At 44.9% G+C, this 13,567-nt stretch overlaps 1 protein-coding gene across 6 annotated transcripts in view; it reads left to right on the top strand.

Annotated features, from left to right (window-relative positions):
• The window catches only part of NFATC1 (nuclear factor of activated T cells 1), a 117,734-nt gene that overhangs the window by 18,468 nt on the left and 85,699 nt on the right, over window positions 1–13,567 (top strand). For all 6 annotated transcript variants that reach the window (XR_012659037.1, XM_075083867.1, XM_075083870.1 and 3 more), the window contains exon 3: window positions 1,919–2,078. Coding sequence is in view for 5 of the 6 variants with exons in the window: in XM_075083867.1 (XP_074939968.1) it covers window positions 1,919–2,078 (160 nt within the window). In the remaining variant the exon portion in view is untranslated. The remainder of the gene's footprint in view (window positions 1–1,918; window positions 2,079–13,567) is intronic.

The raw sequence follows: 13,567 nt of genomic DNA, 5'->3' as shown, positions 1-13,567 counted from the left end.
TCTGTGTCCTAAGGGCTGGAGAGCAGAGCAGCTGGAAGTTTGGAGCCTGTGACTCGCCAGCAAGCCGTGCTGTGGTAGCACGGGGTGCCCAGGGAGTGAGGGTGGTCCTGGTCCTCACCCAGGGCTGGGACGTACTGGCTCCAGCTGATACCAGTAATGCATGTAGTGCATGTCTATAGGCATTCAAATCACATGGCTCAAATTGGCATATTTATAAGCAGTGAAGAATGGTAATGTAGAGAGACTTAGCACCACCTGAAGACCCATCAGTGTATCTGCATATGTGCACTAGCAGGTAGGGGTTAAATAGGCTAGTGATAAAGGTCTGGATAAGCACTTTAAAAAAAAAGGCAAGGCAAAATAAAACCCTGAGTGCGAGTGGTTAAAGTCTCTGGTCCACAGTGGGAAACAGCAGGGATGCTTCAGGGGGTGTAAAAGCTGTAATGCCTGTGGTGCGAAAGCGTCCTGGGATAGCATGTGGATAGCGTGTGGATCGCAGGGACAGTAAAATGGACTATTCGGTCTCCAGCTGAATATGTGCTTGTAATAGACGCATCCAGTGCAGAAGCTCTTTCGCATCCTTTCCCTCCCAGCCAGCTCATTTCAGCCGTGATTCATGCTGCTCAGACTCTCCTTGCACCAGGGCTATAGCAGCGAGGCGGGGAACCGGTAAATCCCCAGCGGCCAGCCTCCTCACAGGCTAGGGTGAGAACTAATGAGCCCTTCAGCTTCCTCGTCTGCACGCTGCGGCGGGACGAGCCCTCTCACCATGGCACGTAGCCCCAGTCCGTGGCAACCACGAAAGGGTCAAGGACCATGGTTTTCTGCTTGCTGGTCATCTTCTCAATGCTGATGGGAGAAATACTGAAGTTTGATGTAAGAGGACAGGGTAGTATGCTGCAGTTGTGCTGTGTAACTACTTATAAAGGCTTTTGAAGAAGATCTGGTGAGGAGAATTCACCAAAGAAGAGAATATACACTAGACATAAAATCAGTGTTTTCATCATGAAGCTTTTTGCTTCAATTTTAAGATGAAATCATTTGTCTCATACCTAACACCATTTCAACAGCACTTGTTTGTTTCTTTTTCTTTTATTTTTTATCTCAGTGTCAAATTGGCATTTCTTACAGCCGAGCTCTCCTCACTATTTTCAAGTGTGGTTTTACGCTGGAAGTATGTTTCTAAGAATGACACTTCCCCACCATCGCATGCTGTTGGGCCTGCTTGCTTGTGTGATGGTAATGAGTCCTTAATATTTTAGTTAATTGCAGAGTCAATACAGGGCAGGAAGAGCGAGCTGGATTTTCTTCTGGCTTGTGCATCATCATTAGGAGGATCTGTAAGCAAGTTCTGACTTCAGAACTTGATCCTTTGCAGTGCATGAACCAGAAAGAGACCAGCTTCGCTTTGAGACTCTCTGACATGTTTTGTGTTGGGAAGGAAGCTGGGAAGTGGCTTTTTTTCTTCCTTCTGCCCCCTGTAAACTGAGCAGATTTGTTGAAATCCATTAGATTCATTAAATGCAGAACTCCTCCGGGGCTGGTTTGGCATTCACTTCCAAAGCAGAAATCCTCTTCCTTAAGTTGCTCTGCATCTTCCTGCCTGCCTTTCTCCTTTTGGTTCAAGAATCAATATATTAAGATATTTGTAAGCTGTGTCGTAACATTTTTCCATTTTGTTTACAAACGGGATAGCATCTGAGCCATCAGATATGCTCGACCCATAAATCTTCATAAAATAACCATTCCCTTCTAAATTACTTATGTCATGGCATTATCCATATTGATGAAATTTTAAATGTAAGATGGTGAAGGATGAACTGCGAAACACGGTCTCTAAAGTAATAGTGCTGGATGCTTGTGGTTTGTGATAGTGTACTTGATGTTAATTTTTAATACGTTTTCCTTTCCATTATAGCCCGTCCCTGCCTGCTCTTGATTGGCAGCTGCCATCTCACTCAGGACCTTATGAACTGCGTATTGAAGTGCAGCCGAAATCCCACCACCGAGCTCATTACGAGACGGAAGGCAGTCGAGGGGCTGTGAAGGCATCTGCGGGAGGCCATCCTGTTGTGCAGGTACCAAAACATGTAACAAGGAGCACAGATTGTTCATCTCGGCGCTCTGTGGTTAGCAGCCTTTCTTCTCCAAAACCGAAAAGTGACAGGAGATTTTTTCCTGTCCTCAAAGATTACTGCGCATGAGTGTGCCTTAGAGCGTTCTTTAAACTGGATGGACAAAGCCTTTTCTAAAAACAAGGCAAGAGCATCCACTTGCTCTTAGCAATGTGAATATGGCCCAAGTGGATTGCTGCTCTGTCCATGTACGACCGAGCAAGTGTCCAGCTGGCAAGTGGTGACTGTGGACCTATCTGTGCAGTCAGATTCCAGACATACAGTTTATACTCAGGTCAGCTGGGGATGTGCCTCAGTACACTTAGTCTTTAACTTGTGATTGGGTTAATCAGAGCTGTGAACGTATCTCGGAGGTCAGACCCATAGCAGTAATGTGGAAGTATGTTGCTCGTTTGGATGTTGCAGTGAATGCTGAGCAAAACGAGGCTTTTTGAGTTTCTTCTGTTTAGTTCTTTAAACCCTTCCAGCCACTCTGGAAAACATCTGAGGTCTGAATCCAGTTTCATGAATTCTACCAGACTCCTCAGTTACTGTATATAAAGCATTTAATTTAATAACTCTGTAAACTGACCCTTAATTCATTTATATGACTAGTCTCATTCATTTTTAAAGGACTCTTCTCAGGAGTGGGAAGAACAAGATTTAGTTGTTTAAAGCAAAAAAAAAAAAAAAAGAAAAATTAGTGGGGGAAAGGCAACTGTGCCTGTCCCTCCTCAGCTGCTTCTTTCTCACACAGAAGTTAAACTTTCAGTGCTTTCTGTTGGGGTTGTGACCCCCCTCTGCCACGGAGCCCAGGTTCTATCGCTGCCCAGACACTGTGGGACCCACGGGAGTCAGGGCACTGTCTGTGGGAGGGAGGCAGGCGCTGCCGCCCTGCTCACGCTGCTTGGGTTTGTGCCACAGCTCTTCCTGAAGCAGTGGCTTGTCGAAAGACTGGATAGCTCGAGATGATGTATAGACCACACATGCAGGGCTTGTGCGCGTTTGTTTATTTGCTGTAAAACTGTGTTAGCAAACACGTCGTTGGAAGGAACGATGCGAGTTTGAGATGACATCAGGCAGGGAGTGCCACTACAGAATTTGTGCACTGCTGCGGCAGCTGAAAAAGGAAAGTGAGGGGAGTTGTGAGCAGCAAACACAGTTCGCTCTTTAGCTCTGCCAAAACCCATCAGTGACATGGGATTATGGAAGTGATCTGCTGAAAGACAAAAGGTTTTAGCTGAACATTTGTGGATGATATAAAGGAGGGGTTTGTGGCAGACATACATGATGACAATTAATACCTACTCTGTTTGTGGCTTGATGCAAGGAAATGTAAATGGGGAGGCATCAATTCGCAGCGGCCAGCCTGGCGTTTAAAGTTTCCTACGTGCTTTTTGGAAAGACTGAATGTGATGCCAACATTTAATTGGACTAAATGCATCCAGACATTTCCCCTCTCATCCCCTGTCCCGGTCTGTTGGGAGTGAGCGTGCTACTTCCAAACAAAAACAAGTGTCAGAAGAGAGGAGAGGAGAGGAAGCTGCGGAAGGGCATGAAGAGAGAGGGGAGGAAGCAGCCAGTCCTAGCCCTGTCAATTGGCTCTACCGGTTTAATAAAGACTAATGTATTTTTCAGTCCTTTTATTACAACCTGAACATCCTTTTCTCCAAAAAGAACAGAAACAGAGAGAGGGCCAGAAAAAGCTTCTCCATGTTGACATTGCCATCCCATCCAGAGTATCTGTTTGAGGAAATAATTAAAAGCTTCTGACTTAGACCAGAGTTGGATGGATGGATGAAAAGTACTTCCAAAAAAAGAAAGAAAATACTTATAAATGCTTTTTATAAGCGAAATAGTAAGCAATTATAAATAAAGAAGTACTTTAAAAACAAAAGTATAAATCAATAAATGAAAGGAGGAGGAAGAAATCTAGGGATTAACTTCTGATAAATCGGTGACTGACAAAAGCTGTAAAATGGATCTCTGAATCAACGTATTTCCAGATGTTGCAGGTGTTCGGGTTGAGTTTGATTCAGTCCACTATGTTATACAGAAAGGAACCCAAGCTTCAAAGTTCATACCACAGTGTAAGCTCAAACAGTACCTAAGGGTCTTCAGGTGAGAGATTCTGGATCAACTTTTCCCTCTTAACATTTCCCAGTGTTTTCAATTGTTTTGGCTCAGAGAAACCCCTCATAAAACTGCTCTGGCCTCTTGCACTACCCTTCGGTGTTAGTTTTATGCCCCGTGTGGGCAGCCAGGTCTTTCTTATGTGGCTGCTTTGGGGGTGTTTGCTTAAATTGTGCTTTTGTTAAAGCTATTCCCCTTTACCTTCTACAAGAGGAGAATGTGGAAGAGGTCTCTTCCTCTCCCTTCCATTTTAAACCCCCTCTCACTAACATCCTGCTTCCCAAACCAGGAGATGTTCTGACACTAATACCTCCACATATCTATAGGGCATGCTAAGGCAGAGGAGAAGTAGATCCAAAAAGCATCCACTGCTGATGGCGCGGTTCCCCCGTAAAATTGCCAGGAGGTTGCTTTCGCTGCAGCCAGAGTGTGTTTTTTTTTTTTTCCAGGCAACATTAGCTTCCTTGCTGCTGCTCTGTCTGTTGTAGGAGGTGGAAGGGTCCGAGAATCAAAGGTTTCCAAGCCAAGCGTCCTGGACGAGGAGAGCAGTGGTGCAGGAGGGCAGGAGTCTCTCATGGGTGTGACATCAAGTCCAGGGTTGGAGACCATTTTTTTCCTTGGCTCTGGTGGCCCCTCCAGGCTGTTGACTTTTCTCTGGAGCTGGAGAGGGCTGCAAATAAAGCTGAAGAGCTTTGTACTGGGACACAGCAGCATGCCAAACGCCCACTGGTGTATGAGGTTACTCTCCCAAACCTGAGCCTGGGAAAGGGCAGGCAGTACTGAGCATGGCAGGCTGCTGTGGGGGTTTATGCTGACCCGTGAAAGGGGCAAGCCTGGTGGGTGCTGGCGGCTGCCCGCAGCAGCAGAGTCTTGCCCCGACCTGGTGCTGGAAGGCGCCACTCGTTCGTTATCATCTCTCCATCTTCTGTGTGGGGCTTGCTCACTGGAGACTCCGGCGGGCTGTCTCCCAGGCGTATTTCATGCCAGCAGGATTTCCTATGAATTTTCTTCTGTGGAGGGACTGTACCCTCCCTTCTGTACTTACAAACAGTATGGTTCTGAGCGCTTCAAGTTGCCTGTGAGGTCTAATGAGCCCGGTAACGCAATATTCCTCTCTCTCACATACCTTTGCCTGTTTGGGTGTTTGGCTGCCATGGCAGCCCCAAGCTATTGCCGTTCTCGATTGCTAAACGTTTTGAGAGTGGGATGAGGCGGCGCACCTAGCGAGCTAAAAATGCTGCAGAAGATTGGCAAGTGAGCAGTGCCGGGGAGTGGTGCTGATGAGCTCACGGCTGGCACCAGCTTTTACCCCTTGGCTCGGGGAAGTATTTTGTGAGTTGTTGTTGCCTTCGGTGATTACAGACTGAGGTACTCCCCCCTCTGAGTCAGAACAGGGCCTGCGCCCCAGCTGGCGTTGGGTTTTACGAAGCTGCACTCCATGCCAGGTGAGGGTGAAACCTGGGACCACTCCGGGGAGCAAAATCACGCCTGTTAGCATCCTGCTGGCACCTCCGCATTTGCAGGAGTTCATGACTAGGGTGAGCATGTCTCTGAGTGGAGCAAGATGAAGTGAACGGGGACTTCAGGAAGCACACAGAGTTAGATAGCTACAGCCATATTTTAAGTGAGGTGAATTTAATTCAAGGAGTTTACATCCAGAATATCTTAAAAACGTCCTCCATTTAGACTTATCTCCCATTCTTCATTTTAAAAGTGGTGGTGAGGAGTTGCACAAGATGGGGGTTACATTCCAGCCAGCGATGGCTCTGTTTCAGCTGCAGGTGAGTAACCTGGCAGATAAAAGTTTGGGATCCCCAAGGAGGGATGGCACCAGATTATAAATATATGATCTATACATATTCTAATTAATAACTCATCTTTGGAATAAGTCAAGCTCTTTGGCTGCCTGAGACGGAATTTTTACAAGCAGGGTGTGGTGTATCCGTGAGATAAAATCCAAATACTCAAGAATGTTTAATTAAAAGGTATGATTTACTCCCATAGACTAAAGGGTGAAAGAAAAATATTCAAATGCACAGAATAGTCTGGTAAGCACTTTCAAAAGTCATGATTATTTTTCAGTTTTTTGACACAAAATATGCCAGGAATTTTTTTCAAGATCACTCTTGATGTGAGGTAGATGAATCAGTTAGAAAAAGGGAAGAAAAGGAGCTGTAGGGTTTTTACTTTGTTGGGGTTTTTTTTTTGTTTGTTTGTTGTTGGGGTTTTTTTGTTTTTGTTTTTTGTTTTTTTTTATCTAGGTAACCCGTACTAGCCAGAATGTTTTCCTCTTGGAAAAATATGTGAATATTGAAGATACAGTGATTGCTGCCTTGCCTTTCACTGTATCACATTGCAATAAGATGGTAGAGGTTGTGTATGTCTTGTTACCCCAATACAGAACTTGATCTGAGCCTGTGCACAGATGAATAGTCTGAACTCCCTCATTTTACAGGCAAAACACAATGATTTGTCTGCCGATTTACATAGTCAAAATGTTGTCTGTGCCAAGAGATTTGCTCACAAGAGTTGGCTTGTGTCGTTCCTTGACAAGATCTCAAGTAGGCACTTTAGGTCCGATTTTCAAAGGCCTTGAGGCATATGTTGGGATTTTTAAATCCCCTTATTAAACAAGTGTCAAACTCTTCTTTAAAGCAACTGCTGTCTCAATATTTTTGTACATCTCCACATCACCATACTCAGGCACCAACATGCCTCTGAGCTATTTGTGCCCCCCAGTAACACATGGAGGGTGTTATCATTTGCTTCCCATGGATCAGTTGGTTTTGTTACTTTTGCATAACGAGCTCAAGTAGTCCAGGTCCAGGTGCTGTCCACCACAGGTGTCTGTCAGAGTCCTTTCATCTGGACCCAAGAGCTATGAATACATTTGCAAACCCCCCAGGGAATAGAAAGCCTTGTCCATCAAACCATTGTGACTTCAGGGGGCAGCAGTCAGTCCAGCGAGCTGCACATGCATTCAGGTTGGGGCTTTATGTTCTAACATCACAGTCTTGTATAGCACTTCTCATGCACCTGGCTTCACAAATAGTTAAGAGCGTGAGGTAATAGGGTTGTGCAGCTACACAGAAGGCAAGATGGGAAGAAGAGAGAAAGGAAGAGCTAAAGGACAAGGCTGGAAAGAGGTGTTCACCACTGATGACAGGAAGGAGATGAAGGGATAATGAAGCTTGGAGGAAGGCTCTTCCAGCCAGAGTAGGGAAAGTGCTTTGCAGCAATGCTCTGATGTTGCACAGCAAGAGTGAGCCCGTGGTTAAGTTTTAAGTAGGATCATAGGATAGTGTGGGACTTCTTGTATATCTGCAGTGCATGTGTAAGTGCTTTTCTTGGTAGGGGTCCCCCAGCACTGTGAGTTTGTTTGAAACAACAGGGCTGCCACCATTTCTGGATGAGTCAAGGGAACTGGAAGGAAACCAGTCCCTGGTGGGTCCAGCTCATGGCCATCTGACACCTTACCAAGAGGAGTGGATGTGGAAAAAACCATGTTAGCTGCTTTCCCCTTTCCTCTCTGGGTCTATCAGAGCAAAGAAGGGGGCATATTCTCGTTAGTAAGCAGTGATTCAACTTGTCATGCCACAGTGGACTTCCTCTCTATGCTGCTCTTAACTTCTTTTTAGGAGACAGCGTCACCCTTTTATCCAGATGGAAATACAATCCTTTCTTATAGTGAGGATATAAAGACATTGGCAAGCGCCTGTTAGCCAGGTTGCAATTAATAACACTAAGCCATGCAACCATACAATAAACCAGACAGGGAGCCTACATTTTATAGCTTTGTTTTAGACAGCCGCTACTTCTTAAGAATAACTCTAAGCTGAATGGCTTTCTCACTTCTTGCATCTGTGTAGTTAAAGCTAACCTCAAACCAGCAAACAGATAATCAGAACTGAAAAGTAGAATGACTTGGCAGATGTTTTAAGGCTGCTCTAAAGCCAACAAATGGAAGAAAGCCCATTGAAAGCTTTTTATCATGGTTTTTCATTGTTAGAAGAACACATTTTGGGAAGGGGGGAGTTCCTCTTTTTCCATACTTCACATGAAGTTGGTCCCGCAGGGTAGCTCCACAAGCCCAGGCATATAGGTAGCTTATGGCCTCCCTGCAGAGGGACAAGTGCAGGAGGGAGCTGTTCTGGAAGGTGTGCTGCTGTCCGCTGGTGAAGACTTCATGACCCTGAAAATGCAACTTCAGCTCTGATTTATGAGTAGTCCTGGGGACAGGCCTCTGCTGTTTGGCGCAACAGCCCATTCCAATTGAAAAAGAAATTTCCACCAGCCAGCGCTTGGAGGATGCACTCTGCTCTCCTTTAAAAATGATACCTCGCCCACACTTGGCCTGACAGACACTGCAGTACATATCCTGGCTGTTGGGACACTGAGATATTCAATCTGGCTTTCCAGCCTGAAGGATTTAGCCCAACATCCTAGGTTTGCCTTCAGTTTGGACTCGCTGGCCACTGGCAAAGCAGAAGTTAGTGTTGGTCTTGAGGGAGGAGGGGTTGGAAGGTGTTCCCACTCCTCCACTGTTTCCATTCCCTCTGAAAGGGGATGATGATATCAGCTCCCAACTTTCCTCTTCCTTGGCCTCTCCCGGCTTCCTTTCTGCCTCATCCTTTGCAACAACGGAGTTGGTGGCATTGCTCTCACTGTGAGATAACTTCTAGCTATCCTCTGGTGGTGTTTGATAAGGCAAAGACCTAGGCTAGACCTAGGAAGGAAGCAGAGGAGCCACATTTATCACCACCACTGCTCACAGAGCCATCCTTTCTGCTTCCCATGTCAGGGTCGTTTTGGTAACCAGCAGCACACGCACCCTGAGTGTTAGAAACAACGTAATGGAAGTGTCTGCAAGACCAAGAGAGAGAGAAAATAAATGTAGTAGTCTTTCTTCTCTTAGTCATAATTTACTTTGTCCTCAGGACACATGTTGCATCCTTTCACTTGGTAAATTGTTTGTACTGTGGACAGAGTTTCTTCTGCACATTGTTGGAAAGGGTGATTCATTATTATTTATTATCAATATTATCAATATACACATATTATCAAAATGTGTATCACTGTTCTCAAGGGAGGAATCAGGGCTCATCCTTGACTGTTTGAGTGATACGCTTTTTTTGTCCTTTCCATCCCTTTTGCCCCCTGCTTAATATCACATCACTCCTGCTAAAAGTTGCAGGCGCCTTATCTCTTCCTCTGTCTCCAAATTTTCTTTCTAGAAGTTGCCATTCCCCTTTCCCGCAAGTGATTAGGTCCCAAGCAAGATAAGAAAAATGCGCCCTGCCTTGATTTTCTACATAACTAAATAAAATGCAAATGTATCTGTAGGCCTGGGCAGTATCTATCTATCAGCATGTGGTGTTCAGTGAAGATGGAAACAAAAAATTAATATAATCAGTAGTTGAAGTAGGCGATTTCTTTGCAGTGGTGTGCTAGTAAAATACCTGCACAAGCCACAGCAGCCCAGCAAAAGCGTTTGTAGTACTGCTAGTGAGACTGCTGCAAATGTGCTTACAGAGCTAAATGTTCCCAGTTCCTTCCTTTGTACTCTCTGTCAAGTTCTGCTAGAGCTCAGGAACCTGTAGTGTGATCTGTTCTCTCTTACATTGCTTTTTTTAAAAAGTATTAGAGAGAACCAGTCCAGTTTAAGTGATATGAGAAGAGAAAAACAATAGTCAGTGAGATTCCTGAGGGTTTTGGCACATATGAAAGCTTAAAAAGTGGTCATAATGTAAAACCAAAAATTGGCAATTGCTTAATTCATGCTCTAATAGATCTTTCGCTTTTGGGAGCATTATTCGAATGCATGAGCTGTTCATGTTAAAAAACGTCCACTGCATCTTCATAGTGATTGCTCTCTCACAATGACAATTGGTGGGGGTGATGAGTTTTTTTCCTAGTAAATTTGTGGTAGAAGCACCCTCTCGCTGAAAACGCATGCATCAGGGGGAACACCGAGAAGTGGTCAGAGTCACAGAATCATAAGGCCACAGTTCTACAGACCTCTCTGAGCTTCAGCAGCTCCTCTTCCCTCCCAGTATCCGAGAAGGAGCTGCAGACGCTTCTGCTTAGCCAAAAGAGGTGACCAGTAGTGCTACAAATGGGTACCCACTTTTCTAAGGAAAAATACAACACAGGTAGACCTTTTGCTAGCCTCAAATTACCACACCTCAGTTATATATATATTAAAAAAAAAAAAAGGCAAAACCTGAACCCAAACCACATTCAAAGCAGTATTGGGGCACTGCAAAAGTCAGTCAGCTTATCCTGCTTAATTCAAGCACTTGCTTAGGAGTTTGCTGACTAGGAGTCAGCAAATTTTTAAGAAAATAAAACTGTGGATGGGTAAAACGTTGAGGGCTGGGTTTAAAATGGCTTTACAGGGAGGCTCAGGTGATACGTGAGGCTGTGGTCTGGGCGCGAACCGCAGTTGTTGACTTGACTTAGTTTTGGTTGCAGTGAGAAGCCCTACACCAAAGTTACCAATCAGCAAATCTGCCCCAGACTTGTCAGATTATTGCACGTTGACATGCACCCAAAAGCTGAAATGAAACACAGTTAAAATTAAAATGCAGCTTTACCAAAAGCCAGATGCTTCATTATAAGCTGAGCTAACCTACCTGCCAAATACCGCTAACCTTCATGAGGCAGGTGATTAATTTTTTACAAGTCTGCTTTGGCAACTAGACACCTGTCCTCTATTGCTAAAAGTAATATCTCAGGGCAAATGATTTTTTTTCTTCTTGGTATCCAAATTACATAAAACATGCATATAATGAAAACTATATTGTGTGAATTCTGTATGAAGATATACTGGGGGCTAGTTCATATTTCAGATCACTTTCACACCAATGTAAGTCCATTGGAATAATTTCTGGTTTTATACTTTTTAATTTTAGTATGTTAGAAGAGTAAAAAAAATCACATCCGTAACATACCTTGTAATCTGGAATGTCAGTATATAGTTATAATATATATTTTCCATTTTAATCAGTCATTGTTCCAACTAACAGGCTGAATCAGTGGAAAATGTGGTGTCAAGTTACTGGGTTGCTCTCTCAAAGTACGTTGCAGCTTTCATTATGAGCAGGGGTTTATCATTTCTTCCCTGGTGAAGAATAGCTCAAGATCTTCTTTGATACATGCCATGAAAGGGAGATGATCCCTTACAGCATCTGCTATATACATACACATAAGTAAAATATGTTGCATGCTGTCAGTGCAGCAAAATCAAATAAACTTTCTCCTCCCTCCACATGTTTAAGAAATAATTTAGCAGGAGTTGCGTATTTTCACTGAAACAGTTGAAACACACTAGTGATCAATTTACTTGCACATGGTAAAAATAATACAGGTTGCAGACAGATTTGTAATAAGGTTTTTAAACACCTGTTTTTAATGTTTCAGTACCCAATAAAGCAGAGGAACTCCTGCTTTTGGTTTGCATGCAGACATTATGTACACTGGGATTTAAAAGTCTACTGCCTAGGTTTCAAATGCAGCCCTGTTCAAAGCAGTTAGCAACACTTGCAGGCACAGCATGGGTACGTTTTTGGGAGTTCCTTGGCAATTCAGTTATAGGCACTGAAGTCTCCCACAATGAGTTTTGCTCTTTGGGGCATTGATAACACATTGTTACTGCCAAATATGAATCCTGGTGAAAACCCTCGCCAGAAAGGGAGCTCCTCTCTTGCCACTTGCAATCCTACCAGCAAAATATTGCTGCTCCAACTCTATGTAATGTAATGGAAAAAATGAAAAAGAGATTGACCGAAGTGATCTATTACAGTGCAACAGAGCACTTAAGTACATCCTTAAATTCTTACAAAGTGGGACTAAATGTTGAACATGTGCTTAAGTTTTCTACCAAGCAAGGAAAATTGATCAACTGGCAACTAGTTGCGTCACTTACTGTCACTCAGGTTACTCAGCTGCAAAATCCGGATTAAGATACTTTCACTGCCTTGCGCAGGTGTTACAAGAGATTGGGTGTCACACGTGAGCACATGAGGCTGCCAACTGCCCAAAAATAGCATGAAAAAGGGGAGCATGTTGCAGAATCTGCGCTCTGTTCTTGCAGACCTCTTTGATGCTTTTCAGGAGATCCATTACGTTTTCCCTCTTAAAAATGTGATGCACTCTGGGCACTGGTTGCAGGTTCCCTATGTGTTGCTGCTTCCTTCTGATGGGTTTCAGGTGAACGCTATAAACTGGATCCTCCTTTTCCTCTGCCTTCAGTCCCTTTGATTTTGGGGTCTCTTACGATGATTGCATCTTCTTTTTGTTCCAACACCATTACGCCTTCCCACATCTAATGGGCATGAAGTCCCTGTGTCTCTGAAGCTTTTACTGGATGTCTTGATAGCAAGTCAGGCATAATGATGCTAGAGCCCAGCTTCCCATCACTGTCCAAAATCTTCCCATTACATTCCTCTGTTTTTGGGCAAACTGTACTTTTATTCGTGACATTTAAGTCTGTAATTTAGACCGGTCACTGAAGTCTGCTATATTTAGCTGATGCCTCTCCCTATGCCTGCATCGAGACAGCAGTATATGCGTGTTCTGCACTGGACAGGGATGCCCATATTCGCTGTACTTAATAAGCCGCATGTTCCTATCCCCTCGGCTCTCTGCCTGTGAAAGGACAGTGGCTAGTGTTCAGGAAGCCCGCAGCATATCGTGGCTGTGCAAGTAGATAAATAGCTAGAAGGCAGTGGGTCAGAAGAGAGATCGCGTTTCGTTTCTGGAGAGCTGCTCAGAGCTGAGCCATGTGTGAAGCCTGGGCACAGCTCAGGCACAAAGGGTTAGTCCTGAGTTTTCATCCTCCTCTTAGCGTCTTCACCTGAGGCTGCCGCTCGGTTTAGCACTGCAAGGAGAGAGACCTGAGCCGGAGATGGTTGTGACATGTCGGGATTAAGAAGCTTAAGCAGGGCTTGCACAGCGTTGCCTGTGCTTGCCTGGGGCCAGGACTACCAGCGCTGTGGCTATCCTGCGTGTGCACGCGGGGACGTCACACGTTGCTTGTGAGCGTGGGATGCCAGTGACTGTTTTAGATGAGACCAACCATTGCCAAAACAAGCACCGGCGAGTGGGGTGGCACGCACCGGCGGAGCGCTGGATGTGGCTGTGGGGCAAGGGGATGGGTGCTGCATGGGTGCTGCCGGCAGCACCGGGGCCAGCGGGGGGCCGAGCCCCTGCCACCCCCCCACTCCCTGCACATCTTCGCCTGGCATGTTGTTGTTATGATTGCTATGGAAATAATTTCAATATGTTTTGTAGTTCTGAGATGCTGTGTCTTGCGCTGT

This window comes from Phalacrocorax aristotelis, chromosome 2, assembly GCF_949628215.1.
Source record: "Phalacrocorax aristotelis chromosome 2, bGulAri2.1, whole genome shotgun sequence".
NCBI classification, from domain to species: Eukaryota; Metazoa; Chordata; class Aves; order Suliformes; family Phalacrocoracidae; genus Phalacrocorax; species Phalacrocorax aristotelis.
Note: the sequence above shows the minus strand (reverse complement) of the source record. Positions and strands in the feature narration are given on the sequence as shown.